The sequence below is a fragment of the Curcuma longa genome, chromosome 4 (genome assembly GCF_044706935.1).
Source record: "Curcuma longa cultivar G26 ecotype Majalengka, Jawa Barat chromosome 4, ITB_CL_G26_1.1, whole genome shotgun sequence".
Classification (NCBI taxonomy): Eukaryota; Viridiplantae; Streptophyta; class Magnoliopsida; order Zingiberales; family Zingiberaceae; genus Curcuma; species Curcuma longa.
This window is the reverse complement of record NC_133864.1, coordinates 13,895,714-13,921,553: the sequence shown is the minus strand read 5'-3', so window position 1 is coordinate 13,921,553 and position 25,840 is coordinate 13,895,714. Positions and strand designations below refer to the sequence as shown.

The 25,840-nt window shown below is 37.3% G+C and overlaps 4 protein-coding genes and 1 pseudogene across 8 annotated transcripts; 1 reads left to right on the top strand and 4 right to left on the bottom strand.

The window, feature by feature from the left end:
* Window positions 1–1,417: 1,417 nt before the first annotated feature.
* Window positions 1,418–10,704, bottom strand: LOC141826915 (protein ETHYLENE-INSENSITIVE 2-like). Of its 5 annotated transcripts, none has more exons than XM_074714236.1 (9): window positions 10,526–10,704; window positions 9,502–9,787; window positions 9,032–9,305; window positions 8,071–8,157; window positions 7,824–7,934; window positions 7,512–7,730; window positions 6,755–6,943; window positions 2,540–5,254; window positions 1,418–2,004 (listed from the first exon to the last, which is right to left on the bottom strand). In XM_074714236.1, exons 3-9 carry the CDS (start codon window positions 9,239–9,241, stop codon window positions 1,651–1,653), a joined length of 3,885 nt encoding a protein of 1,294 aa, XP_074570337.1. In that variant the 5' UTR covers window positions 9,242–9,305; window positions 9,502–9,787; window positions 10,526–10,704; the 3' UTR covers window positions 1,418–1,650. The 5 variants fall into 5 exon arrangements, with proteins under 5 accessions (XP_074570337.1, XP_074570338.1, XP_074570339.1 ...); XM_074714237.1 differs by having other exon boundaries at window positions 6,755–6,940; XM_074714238.1 differs by having other exon boundaries at window positions 7,512–7,724.
* Window positions 10,705–15,299: 4,595 nt separating this feature from the next.
* On the top strand, window positions 15,300–15,379 carry LOC141828735 (small nucleolar RNA snoR114; annotated as a pseudogene).
* Window positions 15,380–16,942: 1,563 nt separating this feature from the next.
* Window positions 16,943–18,824, bottom strand: LOC141828218 (F-box protein At3g12350-like). The gene is made up of 2 exons (XM_074715600.1): window positions 17,918–18,824; window positions 16,943–17,461 (listed from the first exon to the last, which is right to left on the bottom strand). The coding sequence occupies exons 1-2, from the start codon at window positions 18,797–18,799 to the stop codon at window positions 16,994–16,996; spliced, it is 1,350 nt and encodes a 449-aa protein (XP_074571701.1). The 5' UTR covers window positions 18,800–18,824; the 3' UTR covers window positions 16,943–16,993.
* A 1,290-nt stretch (window positions 18,825–20,114) lies between these two features.
* Window positions 20,115–21,321, bottom strand: LOC141828526 (protein CYSTEINE-RICH TRANSMEMBRANE MODULE 13-like). Its single transcript, XM_074715970.1, has 3 exons — window positions 21,135–21,321; window positions 20,854–21,028; window positions 20,115–20,348 (listed from the first exon to the last, which is right to left on the bottom strand). Exons 1-3 carry the CDS (start codon window positions 21,184–21,186, stop codon window positions 20,303–20,305), a joined length of 273 nt encoding a protein of 90 aa, XP_074572071.1. The 5' UTR covers window positions 21,187–21,321; the 3' UTR covers window positions 20,115–20,302.
* A 1,406-nt stretch (window positions 21,322–22,727) lies between these two features.
* LOC141828503 (uncharacterized) lies at window positions 22,728–23,912 on the bottom strand. Its single transcript, XM_074715945.1, has 3 exons — window positions 23,528–23,912; window positions 23,286–23,407; window positions 22,728–23,004 (listed from the first exon to the last, which is right to left on the bottom strand). The coding sequence occupies exons 1-3, from the start codon at window positions 23,808–23,810 to the stop codon at window positions 22,873–22,875; spliced, it is 537 nt and encodes a 178-aa protein (XP_074572046.1). The 5' UTR covers window positions 23,811–23,912; the 3' UTR covers window positions 22,728–22,872.
* Between the last annotated feature and the right edge of the window lie 1,928 nt (window positions 23,913–25,840).

The window sequence follows — 25,840 nt, the reverse complement described above, 5'->3', positions numbered from 1 at the left end:
TAATTTTATATTATTATACTTTAATTTCATTTAAAAATTCTTCTTCTCTTTATCCTAATAATATTATATATAATATTAAAAATTATTTATATGATATTTATAAAGAATATAATATAAAATATAAAAATAAATTAATATTTCTGAAACACAAACTACTAGTAGTAATAATTAAAACTTACAAAAGTATAACATTAAAGAACAGATGAAACATCCATGAGGATCCTCATATTCCACACAGAGATTTGAGAATTATTTTACAACTTCTTTTACTTTTAACGAAGCAAATACTGAAACGGATTTTGATATCCTAAAGTGGTGGTCACTGAAGGCTCAAACCTTTCTCGTCTTGATCGTTAAAGAAACTTTAGCTTGTCCAATGTTAATAGTTACTGTGGAACAAATGTTCAATGCTGACGGTAATATATTGGATGAACGACAATTAACTTTGTCTCTCGACTCATTGGAAGCCCAAGCATTACTCAACGATTGGACTAGAGCTGAAAAAAGAATCCAATAATGAAGTCGAAGAATTTGATACGAAATGAATGAATACTACGAGAATGAAAAACGAAATTGAGTAGCAATGTCAATTCTTAAAGTAAAATAGTAAAAAGAACTACGTGAGCTTTGATTCCCTTATACCTTAAAGGGATACCTAGACAACTTAAATAAATGTGAGCCCTTTTTTATTTTTAATTTCTTATAAATTTATAATTCTAAATTTTTTTGATATAATAATATTGAACCATGGCAAACCATGAATTGAATTGTGAATCGGCGGTTCCAAATCGTAATCGTCTTGGATGATTAAGATTAAGAGTCGACATATAAGAAATCATGAATCTGACAGTTCCAAACCATCAATTTTAAACCATGATCGAGTCTACCTTCACCTCCTGTATCTATGTTGTCTCTATCTATCATATCGTCCTTGCTCTATTGAGATGATAGATCATATCCTCTATAGCTCTCCATGATGAACCGATATATATGTATCCTTATCTCATGAGTATCAACCCCATGCTAACTGTAGATCTTCCACTGTGGTGTAAGGCATCATGCGGAACTGACAAGGTGTTATGTCAAATGATATCTCCTATTGTGTCTGCAAAACTAAAACGGCTCACATATATAAACATCTAGAATACAAAAGGTCATCCTTCTCCGTCGTGATCAACTGTAATTTCTCGATTTACCTTCTCACAAATGATTATAGGATCGACCGTGTGAAACTGCTAAGGTGGACATATTCCACCTTTGCAAAAGAATAGAGTACAAAAGGCCAAGCTACATGAGGAGATATGTCACTGAAAGGAGGTAGGGAACCTGGTTGGCTAATTCCATAGAGGCTCTATTATGAAAAACTATAAAAATAAAAAATAAAAACAATTAAAATTTAGTCTGGTCAAATAGGACAAAATCCATGAAGTACTCCATTCCCAACTTAATTAAGCTAAAAAAGAGATTAGAACATAATTATTAGGGTTAAGATCTTGAAATTAAAGTAACCCCCTACATAATCCTGCTAATTATACAACATACACAAAGGGAACCTGGGAGGAGGGACAAAGAGGTAACCACTTTGAACCCTGAGAACGTTTTTCAACGAAAAAACCAAATATCGAAAACATCATCACAGTCAATCGGTAGTTATCGAGCTGGAGTTGTTTGAATTCTGTTGGGTGGTAAAGAAACTTCCTGTGCTCCAGCACTCTTGTTCAAGAGCCGCCGCTTGTAACGTTTCAAAACAGATGCCAAGTTCTCCTTCCCCTTTGGAAACGCAATGTCGCCGGCTGCGGTGCCGGTCCGACCCTTTCGACCTGAGACTGAAATTTCAACTTCCTTAATGATATCAAGTATCATAGCTGCAGTTGTGAAGGATTGATTTATCAGTTTTGACCACATAGGAGAGTCGGAAGGTTCTGCAACTTCCACTGGTACATCGAGACACGAGCAAGAGCGGAGAGGAGCGCGGCGCTTAGAAAATGCAAGATCAAGAATCCCCTGAATTCAACAGAAGAAAAACTAATCAATGCATGAATATAATGTCTAAGGAATAATAAACAAAGAGATTGGCACATGACTAAAAAGAGTTATTCAACATATTGGTTAAAGCAACAACAGTAGAGATGCTGATGAACTAATCAAAAGTTCATGAAAGTTCACAAGGCACCAACAATGAAAACTATGAGTGAGACGAAGGTTTGCATTTCGCAGCAAAATGTAGATACTTTGGCATCCATCCAATTGCTTCTTAAAGGCGTCTGTTGCCTAAAGTTTGTGGCAAATGATAGGACCATCAGAGTCTCAACTAATAACCAGCTCAAAAAATTCTGTTTTGGATTATCCACTAGATCATAGCAGAAATACTGGAGATAACTGGTGCATTGACGAGGACCGAATTGTTTGGGAACATCAATGTAGAAGTAGAAGGTATATTATATTTGTGAGATTCTCTATTGTTTGGATTTGGGGATAATATTTTAAGCTTGAACTTATTCATTAAAGGAACACGGAAGGTAGTGACTTAAGTTTTTACCTGAAGACGATTGAGAACGTAAGTGTATTTGCCCCACAACTCTGGACGGCTTTCCACAAGGGAGAGATCCAATATCCGATGAATACACCAAACTCCAAAACTTACAACAAGCGATGCACGCCATATACAACCATCTCGACAATTAGGCAACGACAAACTGCAAGGGATATCTGCCTCCTCGTTCCTCTGAACTGGACTAAGCTTTCGTTCAGGAGACAAGTGAAGTTCGCCATAATCCGATTGATTCATCTCAACCACTTTGCACATATTCTTCTCCGTTGTAGCAACTTGATAAATTAGCTCCTCATCGCATCCGTCATTTGGTCTAAAAAGCCAATCTGAGCTTTCCAATTTCAGGAGCTTCATAATACAAGAACGAAGGGACTGTAGCAACCTGCGTTCTACCTCTGCATAAGGAAAAACATCTTGGGAAGTGCGTCCAAGTTTGTCAGGGACCACTCGTCTGCCTATATTGTATTCTCTGGTTGGCACAGCAAATAATTGTTCAAATGGTTGCATAGCCCAAAGAGATTTGGTGTCTGAACTCAAATTCGACTGAGGTGGGAGCGCATCTCTCTGGAGACTGGGTGAGTAGAGCTCATTGAATGGTGATGAAACTGCAGTCCTGGAGATAGGATTCAAATATTGGTGTTGGTTAGTCATCATCCTACCAACAGATGGTCTGAAACCAATAGGACCGCCCAACTTTGACTCGTTCAAGTAATAGTTCCTGCTAGCAGCGATAAGGGCAGAAATGTCTGGAGAACTATGATATTTCTTTTCATAGGCAAAAGAGTCAGCATTTTCTATCGGTTCAACCAAAGAAGGGTTGAAAAAATTTCCTTCAGCTTGAATTCTGCTAACTCGAGATGTTGTTGGGCTTTGCAAACTAGACGTTGCAAGTGAACTCAGTCCATTTTTCCTATCACTGTATGGAACTGAATCCCCAAACCCCGGAGGAACTTTAAGAGATGATTTAGTAACTCTTGGAGATTCAGGTGCCACATTTGAGGAACATGGATTTCTTGCTGCGCCAATTTCCTTTAGATAAGATGCTAGTTGATATCCATGGATTGTAGCTGGCTGATAATCATGGTTGCCAGAATACTGCGGCAGATACAAACTAGAATAACGTCTTTCATTTGTCTCAGGTAGGCTGCCGGTTGAGTTTAGAAAATGTGTTTTTGCTTGCATGTTTGGAGACCAAGTTGAAGAGCCCATCTGAAATCCATAAGATAAATCTCCACTAGTCAAGTTTTTCAGCTTACGAGAGTTGTATTCCATTGGGTTTGGTGGGAAATTTGCTCCCCTATCAGGGTCTTTATGTAAACTAACAGATGACTCTGTTCCAATATCACCTTTTACAGAACTAACACTCTTCGAGTCTAATCCCAATAAAGAATCATACTTTTGTCCAACAGCTTCTTGTGATGGTTTCCCATGGAAATCAAAAAGTTGACCCCAGAACTCATCCAATATGGCAGCAAATTGGCGTCTAGTTGTGCGACCTAATCCAGATAATTTTGGTAAGTTTCCACTGACATCTGAAATTTTTACAGGGACAGTATTACCACATTCAGAATCTTCAGATCTTGAATGTGGCACCGGATCACGAACAGGAACCAACAACTCACCCACAGAATCATTAGTCTCTGATGTCTTGTCTTCCTCCATCACAGAGGCAATAGCTGCTTCTAATGCCAAATCTTCCTTCTCTGTTTCAAATTGATGCCTTTCTTTAACAGTAGAATCTAACAAGATACTGGTGGATGTGCCACTCACAGTTTCCAAGTCAGCTACATCAATAGACTTTGATAATTCAGGTTGATATATTGGAGTAACAAAAGTGTCAGATGAGCCGGAGCCATGAAAAGGTGGATGGCAATCATGATCAGAATCAAAAGTCGTATCAGAAGCACCAGCACTGTCAACAGTTTGACGCCAATCATTATCAGAATCTATAGCAGTATCAGATTGTTCAAGTATAGATTCTGAAAGTGATCTATCAGTATGGTACACAGTATTCTCCACGATAGGTTCCAGAGAAAACTGATGCTCAATAGCTTGAAATTCATCTTTGGTAGTAGTAGCCTTATCTGGAATGTCGTCTTCTGTTTCCTCGTGTAGTTCATCCTTCAGCAAAACCATGCTTCCTTCCTCTGGAAAATCACTTGCAGATTTCAGAGGTGTAACTGCCAAGTATAGCGTAAACAGTATCAAAGCACAAGCAGCAAGGAGAATGACAGCATATGTGACTGTTCCACCAAATCTTGTATTTTCCATAAGGTTGTTTATCCAGCTACTATTTCCAAATAACATTTCATTGATGAAGATTATATTTGAAGCGAGAATCAGAAGGAATGCCAACAAAGACATTATATCCAGATACCATGCCATTTTGTATTCCCTCATTATTGATCTTGAAGATGCTACTCTAAAAAGTGGAATTACAGAAGACGGAAGAAGCATAGCCTGTATAACTTGACACAAAATAAGAAATTGATATATCCCTTCAGCACCTACAATTTTTGCACAGAAAAGTGCTGGAATCACAGAGAAAGCTTTGACTAACAGAAAATGATTCCAAACAGAAACATTTGCACCAAAAGAATTATGCAAAAGTTGTGGCCCATCTGAATTCCAAGCCAAAGCTCCAATCTGACTACAGAATAGGAGAAGCAAAACAGCGATAGGTGCTATAGGAATCCTAAAAATCTGCAAAATTTATGTATACAGAAGTTACATTTCTGGTGAACATCCATGAATCTAACATTCATTGAACCAATAAAATAAGGATGTAAAAGAAAATTGATGGCTGAAACTATATCCCAAGATAAATATTGTATCAAGTACCAACTATAAATACAATAAAATTATCAATCTAAGTGAAATAATAAAAGCTATTTACTAGATTGCTCCAACTATCATTTGTGAAGACTATGAATCCTAGTAGCCAAAACCAAATTAACAATTATGTCATTTAACAAACAGTAAAAAAGGAAAAAGTTATGGGACTATGGAGCTTACATAGCTAGAGAAATTTTATCCACTAAACCTTCTAGACATGAAGAAAACTAAAGTGAATTTGTACAGAAGCCTAGATTTACTGAATCTTTTTTTTTATAATCCAGGTGTCCAGCTCTTGCGATCCGACTAATCCTAGAGGCGGACACCCCGGCCCCACAGATCGTCCACCAAGCAAATTCGGAAGCACGCGCAGCTCCTCACCCAACAGCTAATGAGATTTATTGAATCACTTGAACGTGAATTTGGTTGTCCTTATTAAATACCTAACAAACATGCTTACTTGTTCCTATGCTAAAAAACTTGCATCACCACATGCAATATTTGATTCAAAAGTGCCTGTACATCTTAAACCTAAAGCAGCGGTCCACTGATGAAATCCTAGCTGACTGTGAGATGAGTTCATCCATGGTCAAATCTTCTGATACTTAATAGTTTTGAAAAAAAAGGTTTACTAGGATCAAATAAAATCAAACAAATAGGACTGTGTGCTTGAATATATTGTGAAGTATAAATTGGAAAGAAAATACACTCCATAATCAGGAACTGATAAAAATGGACATTAAGTTAATGACACCCAAAATTGTACTAAACGTCATCAACTTGTCACGGAATTTTAGTATACAAAATGCCATATGAAATTTATCTACATAAGTTATTCCATAATTTTTGCCAAATAAAGTCAAATTTTACTTGTTCACAAATGGTGATGATTCAACTACTTAACATCGTGCTTCTATATTCTGTCCATTTGTTTTGGTAAGGTTGTAAAGATAATTACTTGAAAATATCTTTGTTTGAACTCAATATTATTAGGATTAAAGAAAACTATATCATATTTACCTCCAGAATTAGTCCATATTCTAGATGACTACTTGTTGAAGCTTGTGTCTGTTTCCCCATATCAGATTATGTCGCAGGATGGAAAGAGTCAAGAAATGAAATTTAACAACTCAAATTTACTTCAGATTTAGGTAGTAGGCTTAGATGTTAATCATCTTAAACTTGCTCAAATTTAGCATTAGAGTTAGTTAATATACTCTCAGTGACTATTAAATATAATCAATGAAAATTAGGAATGCGTACAACCTGAAATCATTATAAAACATCTATCAGAGAAGAAATCAATCAGCAATGGAAAGATTTTCCAATTGATGAAAAAGGAGATTAATGGGGAAGAAAGGCATTAACCTGATCCATCAGCAGAGACACATCACGGAAGTTGAGATCCATGTCAGTGCTTCCAAAAACAGATGCAGCTGAGTTCATCAGCACATAATTAACCAGAGATATGCCAGTGAAGATGAACATTATTGCAAAAAAATGGTCATGAAGTAAAGCACCTACAGGAACATTCAAGGGTCTCTTCTGCTGCTGCTGCTGAATATAGACAAATGCCATGAGAACTAGAATGAACTATCTAATACATAATACATTCTAAAATAAACCCAAGATGATAATTAAAATCTAGCTTTGATATGTTAAAGGAGAATTCAAAAAAGGATACCTAGAAACATCCTGGTTGCTCTACCAGGCAATTACTAAACTTGGGCTGAGAAAAGATGAATATTTCTCATTACAGTATTAGAAGGGATGAAAACACCATTTGCAGCTATTTGTTAAAATACACATACAACATCAAAATGACAATTCCTTCCTAACTCAAATCGAGTAGCAGATAATGATGAAAAATTGGAAGCAAAGATATACAAATATCCAAACGTATCAAGATTGATTGATTCCTTTTCTATGATCCACATCTTGAACTTTCAAAGTCCATATAAACTTTTTATAGTTATAGAAAGGAAATGAACTGCACTATAGAATTCCTCCTCTTGAATAATTAGGAATTAAAGATATTAGCATAATCCTTATATACAACAGTGAAACATTTGAAACTTCATCAATTCAGGAATGAGTTGTAAGAAAAAGAAATGGTGAACTGTACCTGAACAATTGAAGAGTGAACATAAAAATTATGCACCATAATATTCGCACCAAGAAGGGCCATAAGTGAGTATGCACTCTCTCCACTCAGCTTGGGAAACATAATATTCTTTGCAAGAGGAATTTCAGGCTGACTGATTAGTACCCCAAGCACATAGAACACCAAAGCCATACCAGATATGGTTTCACAGACAAGTCCAACCCTCCAATCATTCTGCACCTTGAGCAGAATAGGCATGCAACAAAGATATGTATCATTTCCAACTGTGAGATACTGAGATAGATAATAAAAAGGTCAAATATGAAAATTTACCAAGAGATGCATCAAAAGGGACAAAATAGTAGAACCAGCTGCAGCCAAACAGACGCATGCAAATAAGTCGACTCCAAGCAGAAGATTGAAACCATGTGCCACTCCCAGAATCTAGGAAATGCAAAGAAATTCTTGATAAGACTTTCCAATCTGTGCTATCTAAATAATGAACAGTCAGTTTTTATTACATAAACACGAAGTGAATTGCGAGAATCAACATAACTCTTTAAATAAAAAAAAAAAATACCATAGTTAAGTTTGAAATGATCAGGGATAGCTCAGCTTGACCTCCCAATATCATACAGGTTGTTCCTGAATATTCATCCCTGCAAATCTGGCATAAAACAGCAAAAAAAAGGAATTTAGTGCATTTTAGTAGTATGGTAGGCACTGCATAAGTTTTAACAGAAACCAATAAAATCTCAGAAAAAAAATATAAAAATGAAGAAAAGCTAATCAACATATTCATGGACATGATTCTTTAAAAGCAGATATGAGTATGCATAATTAATAGACAGGAAAAATTATACACAATGACTCCCACATGCTGGATCAGTACACCTAAAGACTATTATGGAAGTTTAAAGCACAATGATGAAAATACTCATATGCATGTGGCGCAGCAAATTCACAAAGATATAGACATCACACCAAAGCCATTGTGATATGTCTCTTGTCCCATACATGGGCAGCAAGTTCCAATGGGTATCTTTTCCATAATGTAGAACTAGGTCTGCTAACATATCATGATGACCAGGTACAATAAACCTAATAAAATGGATAACAGCCATGCGCCTAAAAATGCTTCAGCATATGTAATTAGTAGTAGGTAGATCATACCATATACTTGTAGCCTACTTAACATAAATAAAAGTCATTTACACATTCTAGATACTCCTAGCAACATACTCTTACATGTAGCTTAATGATTCGTGTATGAAATCCCATCTGGTTGGAATACATAACTTGCACAGTGCTATTGCTACAAGCACATGCTGATTTTGCTGGGCCAAGCATAATTATTTTTTGTTGTCATATCTTTTAATCTGCATTCTAGAAGTGTTATTGCCAAGTTTCTAAAGTGTTTACTTGAGGCATCTCACTTTTGAACTGGATTTTATAGTTTTACCTGCCTGCGTGTGCAGGAAATGAATTTTGTAAACAAATAAAGGACAAAGTATACAACAAAAGAGATTGGAAACTAGTACCTCTGCTAGATTTTTTTCAGTGACAATGCTAACGCAAGTTGCAAGATACTGGCACAGAATGGCAATTAAGTTGAATAATAGAACTAATAACATCAGATCATTCCCAAATTGGGCTCCTCCATCAACAGCTGCCAACCATTTTCCAAGGTCAACATATCCCATAGAAATGGCGAAAGCAGGACCAATAGCAGGGAAGGATGCCATGGGCATAATGCAAAATAATAACTTTTCTGGAAAAACCTTTTGCAGTACAGACGGATAGTCAAGCAAAAACCTTCCAAAAAAGTGCAAATTGAATATGTCAAATAATGTAGGTAAAAATATATTGTTGATTCAAGTTAATGAAAGCCAGTCTACACACAAAAAATTTCATGTAGTAATCATGCAAAATCTTGGAAGCAGTAAAGAATGTGAAAACATGACAGCCAAATTTATTGCAGATCTGAAAGATTTCTAGTGAAACAGTAAACCTGTTCAGCTGTAAATGCCAATGGCATCAATCTTGAAATAGAGGCAGATTGAAAATGAAATCCAACAATGCAGCTTCAACAGGCAAACTTTCTGCCGATGGACAGGTAAGTTGTTGAGGAACACTGTACACGTCTAAACTAGAAAATACTAGGTATGAACTGATCAGAAAGCTTCTGTCAGGATGGTAACCAAAACGTTCACGGACATCTCTCCAACAAGATAGTATTCTCAGAGTTTCGTCTTCTTCTACTGGTATCTGACTATCTCAACCCTAGTCCTCTTCACCTGCATTTAAATATATAATTTTTTCAGCAAACAACTCAGCATCATGGGATCGATCTGAGCATTGAATAGAACAATCTTGACAAAGGGAGTTACAAGCTAAAAACTTGGAAGCTTAGCTATCGGAAAACTGGCTGAAAAACATGATAAATAGTGCCTCCAAAATCATCGACTGATCCACAAAGATAGCGAAAGCGATGAAATACTAGAGTTTTGGTACCAATCCATAACAAATTCGATAACCACAAAAGAGTTATAGATGCTCAATTAATCAATCTTCTTCCTGATCTATCATTTGATTAATTGCTCCAAACTCAGAAAGTGAATCATTTCAAAATTTTATCAGATGAAGCACCACTAAATAAATTTCATGTAAAACATCTTTGTCAATTAAGCCATACAACTAAAATATAAGGAATAGCAAACTAGGGAAAATCGAAACGCAGATGATTATGTAAAAACTTTATCAATAAAATGGATATGCCAACAAAAAGGTTGCCCTAAAAGACTGTAATAAATTCGCTATTTTCGCCCATCGAAATCGAGAAACCGAAGACGGAGGCAGAAAGGAGGATTAGGTCAAGATGGGACCGAAGTAGAGAGACTGTGCAGTCAAAGCGACTCCTCTCTAGTTCATCCGGCACCAATTCCTCCCACTCCCCGAGAAGCAACTTCTCAAGCCGCATAAATCGAGCAAAACGCCCGGATGAGCACACCAATTGACTGCAAAAAAAACTCTACCTTTCTCCATCCCAAGGCCCAAAAATGCTCATCCCTGCAACAGCGACCCAAGATAACGCACAACCACGCTGCCACCGCATCCCTCACCGGAAACCTCGACAGCCGTCGCCGGCGGAAGCATAAAAAAGGCGTCTTTTAGGGGCTTTAATTCGCCAAAAAAGAATCACAAGGAGAATGGAAGAAGCTTTGAGGGGAAAGACCAGAAACCACTCAAAAGCTCTCTTTTATTATTATTTATTAGTATTATTATTGCTAATTTTTTATTCGTTTTATGATTAACGGTTTGCATTTATACCCCTATTAAACACCAAATACTAATCTCACCCCTATAAATTATAAAATATAATTTTTTTAGCAAATCATGTATTTTCAAAAATAATAAACGTATTACACGCTACACAAATAATGATTTTTAATTAATTTACCGATTCGATAAATCCAAAGTTATAAAAGAAAAATTTTGATTTTAATAGAAAACTTTTCCAAACAACTCCCTTCTATTACCTAAATTGACTAAACCGAACCGAAGTGCTGCACGGTCCGGTTCAATCTTGAAATCAAGAGAAGAGCACCGGTTTAATTCAATAAATGAACACCCATATGGTTGAAGATTCCGAGACGATCCGGTTTTTTTTGGGTTTGGGTTTAGTTTATTGAGATCGGTTTAAATTGATATGCGTGAAGTGGTCACAAGGGTGCGTGCGTTGTTCTTCCTGACATCATTTTTTATTATTATTATTTAAGGGATGTCGGCTACTCTTCCTTAAATTTACTAAAATAGTTCAAGAACGAGAAAAATTAAACTATTGGTTTTACTTTATTGTGAATCGAACTATATAAAAATTGTTAAAATATTAAAATAATAATAATATAAAAAAGGGGCGTGCTAGGCTTTGAGTAATTTTACGTTTGTGTTGGAGCCTAGTAGTCTTCATGGTGCTCGTGACCTATCAAGCTCTCAGATTATTATAGCATAATTAAATTCGTTATTATGAGACATTAAAAATCTTGCTAGAATTATTAAACGGATCAATCCATAGTAGAACGGATCAATCCATTAAAAATCTATCATATAGCAGAACGGGACGGGCCGATCCATCAACTTGACAGGTTGAAAAATCTCCAACCCAACTCAACTCACAAGCTTGTCAAAAAATAAAAAAATATTAAAAATTTTAAGTTTGAACTATAATTTAAATTGATTAAGTTAAAATTTTTAATTTTAAATTATAATTTTTAAACTTGAATTATAATTTAGACGGATCAAACTCACTAAATCATTGAGTTTTCTACTTTAATTTTAAAATTTAAAATAAATAAATAAACTTTCTAACCAGTGAACTAACTCAAGCCCACCGTGGGCCAACTCACGCAAATCATGAGTCTAGCGGGTCAATCTATCTGAACCCATCTTAAAATAAATTGATAAAATTTCAATCCAACCAGCTTAAATTACTTGACGGAGTGTATCCAACCCGACAGACCTAATCCAAATTAACGGCTATAATACTTGATGAAGTAAATAAGGGTCAAATCTTAGTGAAGTTGAGATAATGTCCTTCTTGTAGTGGTCAATTGTAACTTTTCGATTTACCTCTTCACAGATGATCGTGAGATCGATCGTATAGAGCTGTTGGGGTGACAGATTTCATATTTTGCTGAAGTGACTTATAAATAATATTTAAAAGAGATCGATTTTTTAAAACAAAATAATAGTTAAATGAGAGAAGGTTTCATGTGAATAAAAATAATAATAGTTTATATATATATATATATATAATGAATTGATAGTCTGCACAATAGTAATAGTATCATTTTATATTTTTAAAATTTTTTATCTATTTTTAATTTACAATTAAGCCATTTAAAATTTTTCCTTTATAATTTAGAGGTTCGATTATAGTATTATTAAATATTAAAAATAATTTAAAAGAAAATTATTTTTTATTTTTTTGACTTACAATTAAGTCATTTAAGATTTTTCTTTTAGAGTTTAGGAGTTGAGTTATAGTATTAAACATAAAAAAAAAATAAACAAAAATTATTTTTTATTTATTTATTTTTGATTTATGGTTAAGTCATTTAAAATTTTTATTAGGAGTTGAGTTATAATATTAAATATTAAAAAAATTAAAATAAAAATAAAAAATATAAAATGATACTATTTACTATTCTAAGTATTTAAAATTCTTTCGAGTTTTTCGATTATGATGTTATGTAAAATCAGGTATCTTAAGACGCACAAAATATCAAAAAGAACGTGGTGTGGGGGCCACTACAGCTTTGATGCCCACCTGCATCCATCAATATTGTATTAATAAAATGAGAAAAAAATTTCCCTTTTCATAATGCCGCCTGACATATTAATAATTCGGCAATGCTCCTTAAGTTCTACATTTTAGATTGAAAAATAATACGCTACATGCAAAATGTAGCATAAATTTTAACATGACACACTCAACTGTATGGATGTAGGCTTCACTATATGGATGTGGACCCACTGTATGGAGTGTATCATATTAAATTTCATGCTATATTTTTTATATAGTGTATCTTTGCTCGTTTAGATTTATTGTACAAGGTGCAAAGGAGCTAAATTGAAATAAAAATATCTACCGGAGGAGAAATTTGTATATAATTAATAACATAAATGGCTCACGGTCACGGATGAGCCGTTGCCTGCCCAAGTGATGGGATTATTGATATTTTTAATTAAAGGGTATAATTATTTGTTTTAATTAGTGTTAATTATCTCAATCGATTTAATTAGCGTTAATAAAAGTGTTTGATTGAATTAGAATGTTTTGTTTTTCAGTCGGATTGAATTGACCATTTTATATTCATTTAAGGTGGATTAGGGTGTTAAATTATTTTTTATTTCAAATTAATAAAATATAGTACATTGAAACTTTGTCATTAATAGCCTAATATAATTATTAATTAATATGTTTTATATATTTTATTTATTAATATTACATGACAAGTAGAAGTCTCTCACCATCTCGATGCTCTCTGACTCCCTCCTCTTAGAAAGTCTTATATGAAGGCTCGAACAATTGCCATGAAGAAAGAGAGCAAGGAACTTCTCGCGATAAAGAAATAACAATTTCAACTTAGCAATCACCTCGAAGCTTATCACAATGAACTATTTGGAGCTTCTCGTAGAAAAATGAAAACAACTCGTGTTGAATTATTAGTTTCGTGGCTTCTAGCATGCGAGCCTATCGGTTAGCAAAAAGGATTGATTCGACTATTGCTCTTTCTATATACTATGAAATCATTTAAATAAAGAATATAACAAATAAAGGCAGTTTTTTTTATAAAATTTCCAATTTCCATTCACTCGGTAAAAATGATTTTTCTGTTTCTTTTTGTTTTTTTATCACTCAATTATTAGATATCACCTTTATTCCTCCCCAAAAGTTAAATGGACCAATTTGTAAGATGATCATCGAGATCCTTTTCCATTCGTAATTTCCTAATATTAATATATTGAGGCTGATGATTTCATCGTATTTTTATTAGTCAAAATTCTCTCAAAAACACTTTATCTTTGTTAACAGATAAATAATTCAAATGTTAATTTAAAAAATGCAAATATGCATTCTGATAATAAAAGGAATTTTTTATTTACATCTCGGAGAATTTTAATAAATAAATATTAGGGTTCTTTTGAAAATGGAGTGTCTCCTTAAGCAATTTTAACCCGATCCGATGAGTCACCTATGTCGTATGAGATTTAACGTTAATTTATTTTTGAGGCGGATTATGTTCAGCAAGGTGAGGTCGTACGGTTGGCTAGACGGTCGGATTGATTGTCTAATAGGTCGACGGTTCGAACCCCTCCTCAATTGAGCGATGAAGTGATATAAAGTGTGAAAAAGGGTCTTTCACAATAATCTGATCATTACAGATTATACAAAATAATATCTGAGCTCAGTTTTTTTCTTTTTTTTTTAACTATTAAATATCACTCATTTTTAAAAAATAAAAGATTAATAAAAACTAGGATGATTTTTTTTAAAAAAACTATTAAAAATTATAGTTAATTCTGTTTACATTGTCTATTTATATATTTTAAAAAAATAAAAATAGTATAATGAACTTGACTCGTAAGCCTCCACACGTCAATATATTTAATTTTCTCAAAAGAAAATTTAAATTATTAAGCGAATGTGATTCCTAAGTAGACCTAAATTTTGCCCTAGTCAATTTAAAAATCTATTTATTTATTTTATAATTTAGGTATTTAATTCTTCAACAAACTAATGGAATCATTATTGATAATAAACATCAATCAATGACTACGCTTCTAATTAATATTTAAATTTGGCACTCATTCATTTTAAAAGTTTAAATAATTATTAGTTTATTAAAAAATATTTATTACTGATTATTATTTATTAATTTGTATTATAAAAGCATATTATTTAGTATGGTTGCGTTTAGATGCTTGTCTCACAATTAGTTACTTTAAACTAATCCAGAATGGCTCTGTACCTAGAGATAACAATTTCTATCAAATCCGGCAGAAAATTCGATACCCAATTCGATAGAAAAGGATGCGAGGGATTTTTTTTGGACTTAATTAAATAATCGAATAATCAGATATGAAAATTATATATATATATATATATATCAATTTTATTTTACTCGATAGTTTAGAATATTTTCCTAAAACTGCACCAACAAGCTATCGCGGAGTTGGCTGGACCGGTTGTGTGCTTATTCTACTGTGACCACGACGGTTCGATCCTCGCCACTGATGACAGCTGAGCGATGATGAGATGTGAGTGTGAAAAAGGGTCTTTCACAACCATCTGATAGCAGATGATACAAAACACATCTGAGCTCGGTTTATTTTATTTTATTTTTTAAAAACATTTAGGGGGCGCTTGGTAGGCGGGTTTAGGAGAGGGGAATGAGAATAAAATCTATTTTATTCTCATTCTTAATGCTTGGTATACGAGAATGGAAATCAAAATAAGGATTTGATATCTCTGATTTCATAACCTACCCCTCCCTCGGTTATCGCTAAACTCATTCCCATCGCGGCGCAGTTTTTTTCTCCGTGGACAGCGGTACCCCACGTCCTTTTCTTCTCCCCGTTCATCTAAGCTCCCCCCATCTTCCTCCTCTTCTTCTTTTCTCTGTCGGCCGAGCTCCTCCATCCCTTCCCCTTTTCTTCCTCTTCTTCTTCCTTTCTCCTGAAGCACAATATTGTTCATAATCGATTGCTTGATCGATTATGAACAAGTATAATCGATCACTTGATCGATTACAGGATTTTCTGAGAAAATAAACTACGACAATTAATCGATCAGACGATCGATTAAGCCATATTTTAATTGATCGAGAGCCTTAATCGATCGTCTGATCGATTATTCCAGTATCTAATCATTCCCATTGCCATTAACCTCTCAATGGGAATAATACTCTCATTCACATTATCGAATGTATACCAAGCACCCCCTTAGTATTTTAAAGAATATTAAAAATGATAGATATCATAAACGCCACTCGTACTAATTTGTATCTACTTATATTAAAAGTTAAATAAATAATGCCATAATTTAGCTTTAAGTAAAAAAAAAATCAGCGTTAAGATTTAGATAAGTTTGAAATCATGCTAATGATTTCATATAACTCCGAACTCTAAAACCCTAAACCCTAGAGACATAAAAGCAACAAGAGATTATAGAAGTAAATGATGTATATGTTAGGTCATATTTTAACGATAGCTTAGTCTTAAGTCTTCGCATAGACTTACGATGATTATATTGTAAGTCTTTAGGTGCATGTGGTTGAAGTATGTAAATCGACTTTGAAAGACAAAGCACATGACTTATCAATATTTTTAAAAAAAATTAGGTGTATTTGTATTTTAAGTGTGCCCTATCAAAACTTGAATAACTTCTAGATCTTTCTATAAATTTAATAAAAAATCAACTTATTTATGCCTCACTTTTTTTTAGTGGTTTTTGAATTATACTATATTTGAATCAACCACGTGATTATCCATTTTCCTCCCATCTATGATATTGGATAATTATTATTGGATTAAATTAGTTTTGTATATTTAAAATAATTGAGATTTTTGTATTATTTAATAATTAAGATATATGATTTATTTAATACTTTATTTTGTTTTTGATGAGAATATATATATATATATATATATATATATATATATATAGAGAGAGTAGATATTAAACCATTCCTATTGCTGACTATCTAAACTCATACCCTTGAATCCTGTTTCAATGCCAATGTTGTTGTTTAAGAAGGTAAACATACCAGTTGACTTACTATATAATCCTTTTCTTTCACTATGCTCAGCACAGACATTGTTGCTAAATCAGCAGTTTGTGTAAATTGAAACATTAACATGGCACAATATGGGGAGGCACGGGACTGTAAATATTTAGCTTATGGTATAGTTTATATAACAAGTAACTCAGAAATGGATTATAAACTTGAATGGTTGGAGAAATATTCTACAGTATCAAGTAGAGACCCCCTTAAAGCAATATGCTTCAAGTCAACAACATAGTTATTTTGAAGAAATCCAAACCCAAAAGTTCCATCATCATATTCCCATACTCTACCTTCAACATTTCTGGAATCACCCGTAGAAGTTGATAAGCTTGGAATTACCAAGTCATAAGAAGAACTAATGCAGAGAATCCGTGAGACAACTGCGCTCACCATGTTTCTCAGGTTTGAAGCCACGGGATGTATGTGTTCACGGTTTCCATACAGATTCTGTTCCTCCTTAGGAAATGGTGATTCAAGAAATGTAGTGTTTGAAGTCCAGAAGACAGGAGAATAACCAGAGAATTGTTCCCCTGCTTGACTCACTCTCCGACATGTGATACCACCAATGTCATCATAGGAGACAAGGTAAAACTCAAGTAGCATGTCCTCAGAGATCCCCTGCTGGAGGAAATTTTGTTTAGGAAAGCTTACACTGATCACAATAGAAGCAAGCGACTATTTTATTTTGTTTTGTATCTCTTTAAAGAAAAGAATTATAATGCCACAAGAGATGTAAACTCTTTGAAATATAAATGGCCATTCTTCTATTTGCTAGCACTAGACTTGTTGACTAGTGCACTTGTCTTGAGGAAGTAAGCGACTGAATTGGATTTGGGCATATAGTAATGCAGCAAAAAAAATCTAGGAGACTTAAATATTGCATCACTGCTGGTTAGATTACATCACAAATTTTCAGTCGTCAAGATTGTAATTCCAAGAAAAGGTATTCACTAAAAATATGATTCCAACATTATTTGCATAATTTCTTATTGTAAACAAGCTACGCATGATAAGCTCCAGCATCAAATAAAAATGAAAACTTTCACGCGCAGAGAAGGAAAAAGAAGGAAACACCTTCCACAAGCCCTGCAAAGGTCGGTCTGGAGTGGGATAGTAGTTATTGATCTTCACGAAATGCTCCGACTCCAAATAATGCTGCCTCCCAAAGCGCCCCCTTTCCTTCTTCCTCTGCCTTCTCATTGCCCTATCACCACTAGGGCTCGTCCGATTAGCGAAGTGCTTATAGATCTCTGACATCAACCTGTCCGGAGGCGACATCGCTTCGATCTCCTCCAGAAACCCAGTCGACTCCTCTGTCCTACCATCAGCGCAGTAGTTTCGACCGTCTTCCACAACGAAATGGTTGCAACCCATGAAGCTAACGCTCACGGGAACCAAGTCGCGATCTGAGAAGTCCGAGGGTGAGACCGAGGAGTCCGGAACCGTGCCCAACAGATCCGCGGACGAAGCTGAGCAACCGCCGGGGTGGAGCAAACTGATTGCTTCGCCGCACCGGGAAAGGCCCAACCAGAGGAAGGGCACCTTGGGAACGCCATATCCTTCGCCGCAGGCATCGGGCGCGGGGAAGATCCGAGACCCAGCAATGTAGGACGGACCCCACTCGAAGAAGACGAGGTGCGGTCCGCCACGGCCAATCCTGCGCCAGAAACCAATAAGGCTCTCCCATCGATCGAGCGCTTTGTAGAGGCGGGAGAAGGAGGCGGCGGGCGAGGAGGACCAGGAGCGGAGGCTGGTGCATGAGCCCCAGCGGCGTTCGCACATGGCGAGCCAGAGGGCGCAGTCGGGGTCGGAGACGCCACAGAGGGCGGCGAAGCGGCGGGAGGTGCAGGCGAAGGCGGAGACCTCGGAGGGGGAGAGGAACGAGAGGATGTTGATCTGGACGTCTTCCGGGAAGTCGGAGAAGGACATCTCCGAATCCGGAGGCGATGAAGCCATGGTCTTGTGCAAGTCGGGAGTAGGGTTACGGATTGAGCAGCGAATGAAGCTTTGGATTTGGGGAAGAAAAGGGCAAGAACTTCAACTGATTCGGGCGAACGATATGAACGGCAAGCTTTGATTGTTAGATCCAACAGAGCTTCCTGTAAGTCTGTAGCTATCGACCGTCCGATGGGTTAAATTAGTGGTGGGATCATTTCGGAGTTCGTGTTTGACTTTGAAAATAGCAAGTAGCCGTGGGGGCAAAGTTTACTGAGAACTTGCACGCTAAACAATTAAAAAGAGAAATTCAGGTTTAAATAATTTAACATCTCCAAAAATTTTTGAAAAATAAAACTATTTGTTCAAACTGTATTGTTACTGGTGAAGATCGTTATGTTCTAACATGATTAGATAACACAATTCAATTCATGTTGATTTAATTTAAACATAATAAATAAAGATAAATTCAGATAGCAATATATTGATTTGCTTAATAGGTAATAATTTTAATAACCTTTCATTTTAATTTGATACGATTTGATAATCTATTACCTAAAATGCTATTAATAGAAACAAAATTTACCAATAATTAATTTAATATTAATAGCTACAGGGAACAAGTCAAGCTCCATACTTGGGCTGTTAATAATTTAATATGATTAAATTATCACTTAAACCCCAAAACTATAGATGGTGAAATAGCGTATCTAAAAAATGTTATTCTATTACTTGATTTACATTCATTCTGCTTGCTATGTCTAGCCCTTCAAATTGTGCAACTCTGCAAGTAAGGGGTTCTGGTGCCCACGAAACATGCCATCACCTTGCCTTGATCATTCCGCAGTGCAGCAGACCTCCAATCTATGCACCATATTTTTGCCTAAATCCCGAGCTGCACTATACACTATCAAATCCTGAGCTGCACTAGTCGTGGCAATGCGTTCTGTCATCGGGGCATCTAAACCCATGCTAAGGGCCTAAGGCTTCGTGTTTGGCTCATTTACGTTACTCAACTAGGTGCAAGCATGACTTTGATCGTTCATTACGGTCAGCTTTGCAAATCTAGCGCCAAGTTAATTCACTAAAATCCTACAATATCTTCTCAACTACAAACAGTATCATCATAAGTCACCACAGTGTGTTTACATACTGGATGTACAATCTGCAAATTAAAATTGTCAAGGTTATTAACAGTTGCTTTCTGCGTAGTTAATGTGCATTGCTTCAATCAATCCGCTTGAAAGAAGCATGAGTTGGAATCAATTAACGGATCAAAGCATCACTACAGTCAAATTGCTATCCAATACGTATTCTTTTAAACAACTGGAAATGCGATAAGAAGAAGAGATCCAATTGAAATTGAATTCTAACATCTGAGGCTTACAGTTATCGAAATGATGCAACAAGAAGGTAAAGGGGTGTGTTGACGAAAAGAAGATGACAGAGGTTTGTTGACGAATAGAAGATGAGAGTTCTTTCTTCACGAACTGGACTTGCGAGCTCCAAATTCAAACTCCCAAATCAAAAGCAAGCATCCAAGAGACAGCAGCAACAAAGAGCAGCCAAACTGCGACAATCACACAACCGATAGAAAAAATGATTAGAAATGTGTTGGTAAATAGGAGTAGTTCTTCACTGAAATACCTTCGAAGCTACAGCCAACTTTGAAGATTGAACACCAGTTTTAATGGAAAGTCAAACGGAGGAGTAAGATCTCTATGGACAATCGGAGGTCTATCTCAAGAAACGTGTGACGAAAACCGAACGCTATTCATGGAATACAAAGCGATGAAAGAGACGACACTAACACGCCACCACAACCGCACTAACATGCCACCACAACCGCACCTACCTGGTGGCTGGTTCACGATAGGGCGCATCCGCCATCGCAGCCACTACCTCCACCGTGAGACCGCGTGGATCTGCTCAAGATCGCTGCGCCCGGCGGATAGGCGGATCTGGTGCACGTGGGAAGATCGCACAAAGATAAACCTCGACCGATCCTCATACGATATGCTCGAGGAGAAGCAAGCGGAAACTAAAATACCAAGATTAAACGTCGAGATCGTTACCATCCCTCTACGAAGGAAGGGCCGCTGCTCTGCTGCTGGGGCGGCGGCTGAGCGTAGGGCGGAGGGTATCCTTGCGGCGGGTACCCCTGCTGCGGGTAGCCGGCAGGGGGGTATCCCTGCGGTGGGTAACCCGGCGGCGGGTAGGCGTCCTTCGGGTATCCTTCCGGAGGATAGCCTAATTATCCACGATCAATAACGAGAATAAATTAATCACAACCATCAGACAACTGGTTCGGAAATCCGATTGAAGGATCTATAGATTAATGGAGATGGATATGTACCTTGCGGAGGGGGGACGCCGACTGGGGGTTGCTGCTGGTTGTAGTAGCTCATGTCGTTAAGCCTTTGATCTGCGGCGGCGAGAGGGAGAGAGATGGTGGAACACTCAAGAAGACCACGGCAGGAGAGGGTTAAAAAAGAGGGGAAGTAAATATGGAGAAACGGAACGTCCCACCTTTACACGCGCGATGAGGTGGCAAATTGGCGAGAGTTTCTACAAATACATGTGAAGGCACGTGATTTACAGGTTTGTGATCCCTTAAGAAGGTGGCTTTAATCATGAGCGCCCATCGTGGAGTGTGAGCGGGCAGTGGTGGTCTCAACGGGCTGACACGATTTCAAGTATTTTCAAAATTAAAAAAATATTTGATCCTATTTTTTTATTTAAAATATGTTTGTTTTCAATATTATTTGACTTATAACTATAATTACTACCATATAAATATAAATTAAAATTAATTTAATTTAAATTATTACATATAAAATAATATTCTATTAAAAAATTTTTTCAGTATGTTTACTTAGTGATATTGTTTCCATAAATAATGGTGTTAACTGTTAAAGTAGATTGAAATAATTTTATATTCTAAATAGAAATACATCCTACTACTCAGGCATTAGGAATGATACCCTACGCGAACCATGATGCGCGATCCGTGCACGATATCACCGACCCACCACCGCTACCACCACTCTCGTCGTGCCGTCCGGCTGCTACCAACCGCTGCCTCGGGCACGATCGATGCACCCCTTGCCGACGCTTCGTCCGATGTCGGATTCTGATCGGAATCCGATGAATTTGGCCATAAACAGTTAATTTGATTGGGCATGCCACTGCCAACCGCGATCAGTTGGAATTTCGATCGAATCGCGGTCGTCGGACGACAGAGGACAGCCCGACGTCGCACGCCGATCCTTCCATGGCAGGTCTCCGATCACGATTTGGTCGGAATTCGACCCAATATTCGCGATCGGACTGCGATTTGGCGCACCATTGCCGATCGTGATCAGGTCAGATTTTACTCAAATCACGGTCGGATACTTGCCAAGGAAGGACCGACATGTGACGTCAGGTCGTCCTTTGTCGTCAGACGAATGCAATTCGACCAAAATCCGGGGCGATCGCGACCGACAATGGCCGCGTCACTGATGACCACGTGATTTCGCTATTTTTGACTGAATTACGTCGGATTTCGACTAATACTATCCGATCGGAATCCGACACGGGACGAAGCGCCGACGAGCAGCGTGTCGATCGCGCCTGAGGCGGCGGTCGACAGTAGTCGGATGGCACAGCGAGAGCGGCGACAGTGGTGGTGGATCGCGAGTGTCGCGCACGGGTCGCGTCGGATATCATTTCTCACTCAGGCAGTATTTATGTGTACTATTAGCATAGAAGATATTTCTTGTTATATATATATTTTTTTCTACAGAAAATGTCGGATCTTGCTCCAAATCTGATGACTACATCGATGTTCTTCATATGAATTTTGTGAAAAGCCTTTCATAGACTGATAGGATATGAAATCCCAAAATTTAAATGTAAACCATGATTAAGTAAAAACAATAAATCACGAAATAAAAATTTGGCACCATATGTAATATATATACACTATGCATACTGTAATAATACACTGCTCATACATGATACACCTGAAACCAAATTACTGCAAACCACGCCAAACATTAATCAAAGTTTGATCACGAAACTGAAGATATCGTATCTACGTACTGGATTAATTAAAGTTTTGCTGTCTCAGAAATGGTTGGCAAGGTTGGCCTCCATTGACCTTGCTTTGCGCCTCTAAGGCAAGTCTCGCTCCCTGAGCAATGCAATCCTAGTCTCTGCATTCCCCCCTCTTCTTCTGCTACCTGATCATAGCACAATTACTTATTTCTTATTAGTTATAATAAGACACAAAATCAATCATACGTTAAATAAACTAAGAGCAAAACAGTCGATTAGTTAATGTGCCCTTTTCTGTTCGTTCGGGATCATAAAATAGGTTGAGACGATGACGTGCGGAAAAGGAGAGGGGGAGAGCATGGGTCGACCGGCTGCGGAATTCCCGGTTAGGAATTCCACGGTTGCACGAAACGACATAGAAAAGGCCTAAATTGCCCTCGCATATATTGAGAATATCACTACTCACCGGAGACGACGAGGCAGAAGCATTGGTTTCGCCGTCGCACGATTTCTTGATGATCTCCTTCTTCTTGGACAGAAGCTTGCTGAGCCGTACTCGCCTCTTCGTCCCGAACTCGCGCAGCACATCTGTTAGCATGTTTGACGAATTTTGATCAACGATTCGTCGTCGTTAAATTGTATTTGCAATTTCAAGTACTTTCCGGTCGATAACTCAGCTGCATAAATCATGCACATGTTCAGATGTACCTTCGAAGCTGACGAGGCGGTAGAAATGGCCGAGCTGAAGAGGCTCGTCCGGGCCGAGCAGCTTGAGGTACCGGACCACCTTCCCCCGACGGTCGTCAGCGGTTGCGGAGGCAGGGGAGGAGGAGTGGCGCTGTGAGATGACGGTGATGATGACTGCGACGTAGTGACCAGGGTTCGCGGCCATGACGTGGCTGGCGGAGAGCGGGCAGTTGGCTTTCTCCGTCCTCCCGTCCGGGTGCTGGATCAGGACGGCCGCCACGTCAGTCGTCTGGCAATTCCCCATGGCTAAATGGAGTTCCCGGCCGGTAGACTATACGAATACTAACGGATGTAAGAACGCGAGGGAGCTGATGTATATGTTTATATCGAGAGGGCGCAGTGTGTAGGATGGATGGAGGGAGCGTGAGGGCGAGGAAGCCTCCACTTGATTTGATGGATAAAGTGGTCAATGGGAGCTCCAAACGCACAAACGGACGTCGAAACCCACGAGTGAATTAATTGACGCGTGGGCTTGCGAACGGCGTTGCATGGAGCCTCCAACCGGTAACAGCACAGGTATCGCGCGGGCGGCGGATTTGTGCAGTTGCGCTCTTACGTTATATCTTATTGTTGTTGACTGGCGCCTGACGGTAGCAAATATCGGCAAAAACCCGAGATCCCAGGCCAAGAAAACGTGTTGGTCTGCCTACCATTGAACAAGGCATGCCTTCCTCCGAACTAATTACCAAACCTGCAAATCAATTCTTGGCATATAGTCCTCTATCTATTTTAAGAAAGCAAGAAATTAAGCAGGAATTTGTCCGGCTTTGTAACTCAATAATTATAATACCGTGAGAAAATATTACTTAAAGGAGAGGAGGAAATTGTGAATTGTGATGACGAACAAAACCGTGCGAGCGCATTGAAAATGGTGGAATTTAATTTGTCAAAACTTGGAGGAGTCTCGTGTCGGATTGCAGATGAAGTTAGTTACGTTTTTAGGCCGTAATTACAATGTGGTTTCTCGCCAACCTTTTTAACTTTAGTAAAGTCGATTGTTTAGCCAAACTGACACAGTAGATTATTCGTTACCTTTTTATCAATTGTAACCGTGGATGACTAATAAGCAGTAACCTTTTGGCTGGTTGGCTATGGTACTCAATTGCATGTGTTTGTTATCTACTCAATCACATATGAATACATTTTTGTTATCTACTCACTTGGTCGAAATGGTTGACTACGGCTGACATTTTAATTCGAGTAAGTAAAGATAGTAAATAGTCATTAACTGGTTATTTAACATTATCTAAGGTTGGAGCTCATATAAAAGAGGAGGTCATGATCTTGAGCAAGCACGTGCAAGTAAATAATCCACTTCATTTCATTATTGTCTTTCTCTCTATTGTGAATTTGCTTGACAGACTGTACCCTTGATAACGTTCATGTATAATCTCAATTCATCATGACCAACCTGTGTTTGGTGGTAATCGTGGTTCGCCATTGTATATATCCTAGGAAATAAATTGTCGTTGTAACCTCTAAGCACCGTTAGAAGGGACAAATTTATTTTAAGGAAACTACGTCATGCAAACCTCGACAACTTGACCTTGACAATTCAGCCTCGACACTCGACTGACTTGACCTCGACACTTGTCAACTCAGTCAAGTTGACTCGATCATACAAGATCACAGTCATCTCAATTAGTTCATTCTTCCTTGTTTGTAGTTTGAAATTATCCGATCAAGCTATCTTCTATATCAGATAAGTATGAATTTGATTTTTATAGATTTAAATATTTTTTTATCTCCAATAAATATTGTCCAACAAACTATGGATATAGCAAATATAATTAAAGTGACTAGTTAATTATGTGTGATTAGGGTTGAATAGAAGCATAATTAACATATATGTTCAATATTCTTGTTTATTTCACGGGGCCGTAAGTTTAAAAATATGAAAGTGTTTATTTCACGGTACAATGAATTACTGAATGTATATCAACTGTGCTTGGACAAAGTGATTCAACTAGAAAATCAAATATTAGAATTGAAAAGGCATTGGGAACTAGTGGAGACGATCGCTAAACCCGGTGGATCCGGAGGAATTAGTGAGATAAGGGGAAGTAGTGGCCGTGGCGAAGGAGTGATGAGGGAAGCAGTGGCGTGGAAAGCAATGATGACGGCGGAGGAGTGATGGGGGAAGCAATGGCGCGGAAAGCAGTGGCGGTGGCGGAGGTGTGATCGTGTAGACATAGGGCTCGTATAGTGTCGGCTATGCACTCATTACAACGCGACTCACCAATGCAACTTCGGAAAACAATGCCAATTTGCTCA